The sequence below is a fragment of the Nanorana parkeri genome, unplaced genomic scaffold (assembly GCF_000935625.1).
Source record: "Nanorana parkeri isolate BGI_ZX_2015 unplaced genomic scaffold, ASM93562v1 scaffold2548, whole genome shotgun sequence".
Classification (NCBI taxonomy): Eukaryota; Metazoa; Chordata; class Amphibia; order Anura; family Dicroglossidae; genus Nanorana; species Nanorana parkeri.
The window spans coordinates 1,365-7,619 of record NW_017308816.1 but is presented as its reverse complement, the minus strand read 5'-3'; the positions used below and the strand labels follow the sequence as shown (position 1 = coordinate 7,619).

General features: G+C 46.9%; 1 protein-coding gene across 1 annotated transcript in view; it reads right to left on the bottom strand.

Moving 5' to 3' along the window:
- Positions 1 to 5,640: 5,640 nt before the first annotated feature.
- The window catches only part of LOC108801895 (rhomboid-related protein 3-like), a 1,886-nt gene continuing 1,271 nt past the window's right edge, over positions 5,641 to 6,255 (bottom strand). The window contains exon 2 of the mRNA XM_018573802.1: positions 5,641 to 5,946. Coding sequence (XP_018429304.1) covers positions 5,675 to 5,946 — 272 coding nt within the window. The 3' untranslated portion in view covers positions 5,641 to 5,674. The remainder of the gene's footprint in view (positions 5,947 to 6,255) is intronic.

Genomic DNA, 6,255 nt, shown 5'->3' with positions numbered 1-6,255 from the left:
CCATTCCAGAGTGCGTCTTCGTTCCTTTTATTGTTTCTAGTCTACTCTCATTTATTATCCTGGACTGGTCTGTATTCTTTTTGTTTGCCAGTGTCCAGGCCTCCTGTAGGCGGCAGTATAAGATTTACTTTCCGGGTCCTCCAATCATCTCCAAGGAAAGGATTTTACGGTGAGTACAAGAATCATATTGGGGACCATCCCATGGTGCCTATTATTGTGTATTTCTGGGTATCCCCCTGACATCCTCCATTATACCCCCTTTCCTGTGTCCGGTCACTGACTCTCTGGGCCAGCATGAGGAAGACTTGAACACAATGACGAGGTGCTTCTAGCTCCTGGACCTCTCTTTTCCTTATAATCATCAGTAGGGAGCTGAAGCTGGTTGGTGATGAGCAGCCAGCATGGGGGGTCAGAGGGAGAAGCTGATACGTCACCTCTCTGCTCACTAAGGATCCATCGGGGGGGGGGGATCACAACACAGCAGAGGGTCCATTGACCTGCAATTGTACCTTCTGATTTCCATTAGCTGCTAAGGGAAGGGCGCTGAAACATGAACGGGTATGAGGGGGACTAGTTCACACCGGAACCGTTACACTGACAATAAGTGGCGCACGTCCTACTAGCGTGACATAACAGAGCGGTGTGAACTATCCCCGGTCATACCCATTCCGTGTTCAACACCCTTCCTTTATCATTGAAAAAAATGTACAGCAATGCCAGAGATCCGGTGTGAATGTGCCCCGAGACCGCTGGCGTCAGAAACCAGACAGGGGCTCAGGAGAAGTGTTATCGCTAAAGCTTGGAATCGTTGGTTGTCTCTGAAATAGGAGCGTATATGTATACCACGGACCAAACGTCGTCATTTATAAGTCAGCGGTCACATTTTATTTAATAAGTCCTGATTTTTGGAGCCTCAATGTTATGGTGTTGGCTGTCACATCCGCACCTCCGCTCTGGCTCAGGGGGATTAGCAGCCAGCCAGCCAGCCAGCAAGCGAGCACCGACCTCGATGTTGCCGGATCGAATCCCGGCTTCTCCCTTTTTTTTTTTTTAACTTCTAAAGGATTTTTTACCCTGAAATAGGAGATCAGACCCATCAGTCATTGAGCAGAGGCGAGTAGCTCAGTGGATAAGAGCAGTACCCAGGGCACCAGAAGCCTCGAGTTCAATTCCCGTAGCCCCCAGGTCAAGTCTCTGAGTGCATTGTGCGGACATCACTCAGTGACAGCAGCGCCGTGAACTCGAGCTCAGATCTCCCAGTGAAGTGGGTGGAATCCCTCGGAGATGGAAGGACCGTAGACCGGAGCTCGAATCACTGAGTGAAAGCTTGGAGGCCATGGACAACCCACCAGTCTGCTCCAGTCCCAGGCCCCCTCAGGCCTGTAACATGTGTGGCATCACAATAGAGTGTGGACTACCCCCTCTTCGGTCCATAGTCTGTGACATCACTGCAACATATATAAATACAAGGGCCTGTCTTACCGGGCCGGCCCATTCAAAAAACAGGGACTTAGGTTTTCTTTGCTCACCCCAGAGATATATATATATATCCAGGTCACCTCCCAGGTACTGCACAGTAGCTGAACCCCCTGCTGGTGGGATAGAGTAGTGGACTTGAAACATTCCCCACTACCCTGTTCCACCAACAGGGGGCTCAGGTGCTGCACAGCACCCAGGACTATGTGACTCTCCTCCAGAGGGATTTGAACTCAAGTCTCCAGCAGACCAGTCTGAGTCCTTACTCTCTGAGCTACCACCTATGCTCAGACACTGAGGTGTTCGTTCTCGTACGTCACGTCTTCATCTCCTATAAAGCCGGCTAAAGATAAAGAAAGATTCGAACCGGCGGCTCCAACATCTCTGCTGGTTTATATGCCGGATATCCACCCTCAGAGCCAGCTACCAGGCTGAGGGAACTGCTGAATTCAGACGCTTCTCAGTGTCATCAGCGCACACCAGGGAAATAAATAGCTGTCAGCGCCGGGATTCAAACCCACAACTCCAAAACGTATTTGACACAAGTTGGACGCTCCAGCGATTACAGCCACAAGGTGGGCTGGTTTGCTGGGCCGATTTTCCTGATATTTACTTCCTGGAGAAGAAAATGTTCAAAGTGTGAAATAATAGAGGAAAAATATTCTAAAATACATCTTAAGTCCCACCAACCCAAATCACTGACTTCTGAAGTAAGAGAAGCCCAATGACTGAGAGGTGGCTGTAGCTCAGAGGATAAGAGCTCTGTCTGAGAAAAAGAAAAATCACAACAGACATGAGATCAAATCCCCATCATCCCAAGAAAAGAAAAAGATTCTAAGTCCCATCATCCCAAGAAATATATTCAGTCCCATCATCCCAAAAAATATTCTAAGTCCCATCATCCCAAGAAAAATATTCTAAGTCCCATCATCCCAAGAAAAATATTCTAAGTTCCATCATCCCAAGAAAAATATTCTAAATCCCATCATCCCAAGAAAAATATTCTAAATCCCATCATCCCAAAAACATATTCTAAATCCCATCATCCCAAAAACATATTCTAAATCCCATCATCCCAAAAACATATTCTAAATCCCATCATCCCAAAAACATATTCTAAATCCCATCATCCCAAAAGAAAAAGATTCTAAGTCCCATCATCCCAAGAAATATATTCAGTCCCATCATCCCAAAAAATATTCTAAGTCCCATCATCCCAAGAAAAATATTCTAAGTCCCATCATCCCAAGAAAAATATTCTAAGTTCCATCATCCCAAGAAAAATATTCTAAATCCCATCATCCCAAGAAAAATATTCTAAATCCCATCATCCCAAAAACATATTCTAAATCCCATCATCCCAAAAACATATTCTAAATCCCATCATCCCAAAAACATATTCTAAATCCCATCATCCCAAAAACATATTCTAAATCCCATCATCCCAAAAACATATTCTAAATCCCATCATCCCAAAAACATATTCTAAATCCCATCATCCCAAAAGAAAAAGATTCTAAGTCCCATCATCCCAAGAAATATATTCAGTCCCATCATCCCAAAAACATATTCTAAATCCCATCATCCCAAAAACATATTCTAAATCCCATCATCCCAAAAACATATTCTAAATCCCATCATCCCAAAAACATATTCTAAATCCCATCATCCCAAAAACATATTCTAAATCCCATCATCCCAAAAACATATTCTAAATCCCATCATCCCAAAAACATATTCTAAATCCCATCATCCCAAAAGAAAAAGATTCTAAGTCCCATCATCCCAAGAAATATATTCAGTCCCATCATCCCAAAAAATATTCTAAGTCCCATCATCCCAAGAAAAAGATTCTAAGTCCCATCATCCCAAGAAAAAGATTCTAAGTCCCATCATCCCAAGAAAAAGATTCTAAGTCCCATCATGATTGAGAAATGAAATATTGGTGGTTCTGGCCGCCCACAGCTCGAATGTTGTCCAATTGCTGCCATTCCAGCTGTGGCCCTTCCCAGATGTGAGCAGCTAGTCCTGGGATGGTCTTCCCTTATACTGGTATGCTGAGACCTTCCCCGTCACAGAACCATGAACTCTGGAAGTAAGATGCTGGTTATAATGGTAAAGTAACCCTGAGGAGGCCACACCCCCTTTTCTGTACAATACAAAGATATGATGTCTTCTGACTTTATGATTATACCGGTGAAAGGCCCCGGGGCTTACCCTGCGAGTGAGCCGCGTGTATACATGTGCAGCCAGCCTGGTGTGTGCGAGGAACCAGGGAGCCGTGTATGAGATTCAGGTTGGAGATGTGATGCCGGCGGTGATCTCTTCCCCATGTGTGGCCCTCAGGCTGGGTTCTAGCCGTGTCTGTGGGGGGCGGGGGGAGGGCGCTGCTTGTACAGCCAGAAGAAAGATCCACACTCACTCGGGATTGACGTTCATGACACGGCTTCCTCTTTATTTACACGTGGCAATCTGTAGAAAAATAAGAGTTTGTACATCTCCCCAGCCAGTGCTGGCCATACATTATTCCCGCCTATTTCCAGCCGGGACATGAAGTCCGCATTGTTTACCGTTCTGTAAGAACCAAAATGTTGTTTCCAGGTAAATGCTCATTCACAAGACAAATGTTACACCCGGACAAAAACATTCACCAGCGTCTGATTGATTCACTGGAAAGACCTGAACGCGACCGGGTCACATGACAATCGAAACATTCAGTCAGACATGATGACAGTGGCGGCCGTCTATATGGTGGACATCTATACTAATACATGCTGCCCGTCAGCTCCGGAGTGTGCATTACAGTATGACATAGTGGTGAAGGATTAGAACCCCTGTCAGGTTTTTATTCCCATCGGTGGTCTCCCAGGAACCGGGATAGAAGGGGAATCTTCCAATGAAGACAACAGTCTAAGAGGGGACCTCCCTGTTGGTGCTGAAAGAAAATCTCCCCAATGGAGCACAGATAAATAACCTGTCCCCTTCTCTGCTCCATCCTGAGCTCCGGGTGATGGATATTTACAGAGAAGACTTGAAGAAATCTTTCTTTCCTGGAGATAAACGTTTGGGGTTGTTTCAGACCGACTCTCAGCAAAGTACATATGACAAGGGTATGTCTGCATATATATTCCCACCCCATGAAAAGCCTCCAAATCTCTGCTCCCCATCCACTGCATGCATCCCACCCTCCCGGCCATGGAGAATACTTCTACGGAAGTCGGAGGGAAGAACCAAGCAGCCGGCGGGGGGAAGGAAAGATCTGCAGGCTCATGGGAAAGCACTTCATTTAGATGTGAATGGTTTGGAAAGGTGACCCTGTGATGACCGGGAAGACTGATTGTTGTGCGAGTCCCGCCATGGACATCATTGTCATATACCAGATCATCAGATACCGTGTTTCCCCGAAAATAAGACACGGTCTTATATTTTTTTTGGCTAAAAAAAACACATTCGGTCTTAGTTTCGGGGGAGGTCTTATTTTTTTTTTTCAATGTACAACAATCCGCACTTATTCATGTAGAAAAGTCTACATGTATTTATGTACAAAAATATGGTGATCAGGGGGTGCCGTACCTTTCCAAGAGCAATTTGCTAACCAATCGCTGGCCAGAATGAGTAAAGCTGTCACTATGGATTCCTCACAGGCGGGGAGTGCGTTTGGTATGACTCCGCCTGTGACAGGAGGCGGGGCTATAGAGGAGGCATCGGCTTATGCGGCTCTGCTCCCTCCGCTGCCCCCTCATTTCCTCTAGTGCTGGCTTCGTTGGCACCGCTGATTCTCTCCCGCGGCTCTTCAAGTTCCTCCGTATGCCACCACCGGCCCTGGGAATGGTCACAACTAGGTCTTATTTTCGGGGCAGGTCTTATTTTTGGGGAAAACAGGGTACGTATCAGTTCTCTAGGAGAACCCAGATGACACGGCCATGGCGCCTCTTCTGTCTATAGAACGCCAGCAGAAGAGAGATGAGGTCTACAAGCTGACCTTCCTCCACTCTGAACGGAGACACATTCATTGGCAGACGCCAAAGTGACTATAAGAAGTCAGCGGTGTGAATATCTGCAGATGTCGTAGCGCCTCTCAGGTCTTCCAGTAAGAGACTATTGTAGAAGATGGAAGCGGTGATAGGCCGGGCTGACTGGCGTGACTTCATGGCTGGAGGTGAGCCGATCGGTCGGGGGTGCAGCTGGTCCTCGGCTCCTAAGGCAGCGGTGGTAATCTCAGGCCCGGCATGGAGAAGGCGAAGACATTCCACAATACGGCAAATGCCACAAAAAACACATAGCTGCTCAGGAAGATCCACCAGAGTGACTGGTCCTGGAGTCTCTGCTCAAAGTTCCTGAGAATGACCACTCCAAATGTAATGCCCACCAGCACCCCGCCCAGGTGCGCCACAAAGCTGGGGTGAGGACACGGAGGATACGCCGACGGGTAGAATCTCAGCCACACGGCTCTGCCAAACTCCAAACTCACTGCAGAGAGAAGAAGGAAAGATTTCACCGTAAAGCTGAACTCTAGCCAAATACTACAATGTGGAAGTACATAGGTGAATGTCTGCGCGCCCCCCCCCCCTGAGAGTTACAAAGCTCGGCCAGGATGGTGACCTGATAGTCCTAGTAAACGCTCAATCTTTGTTCAGATAATGAATCCAGATCAAACCAATACACATCGCCCTGCAAAGCATTGTCATGTCTCTAAACAGCTCCAACTCTCTCAGCTCCATTTCCCTGAACTTCCTGTCCTATCTAAGAACGGTTTGATCTACAGCAACATCCCATCTA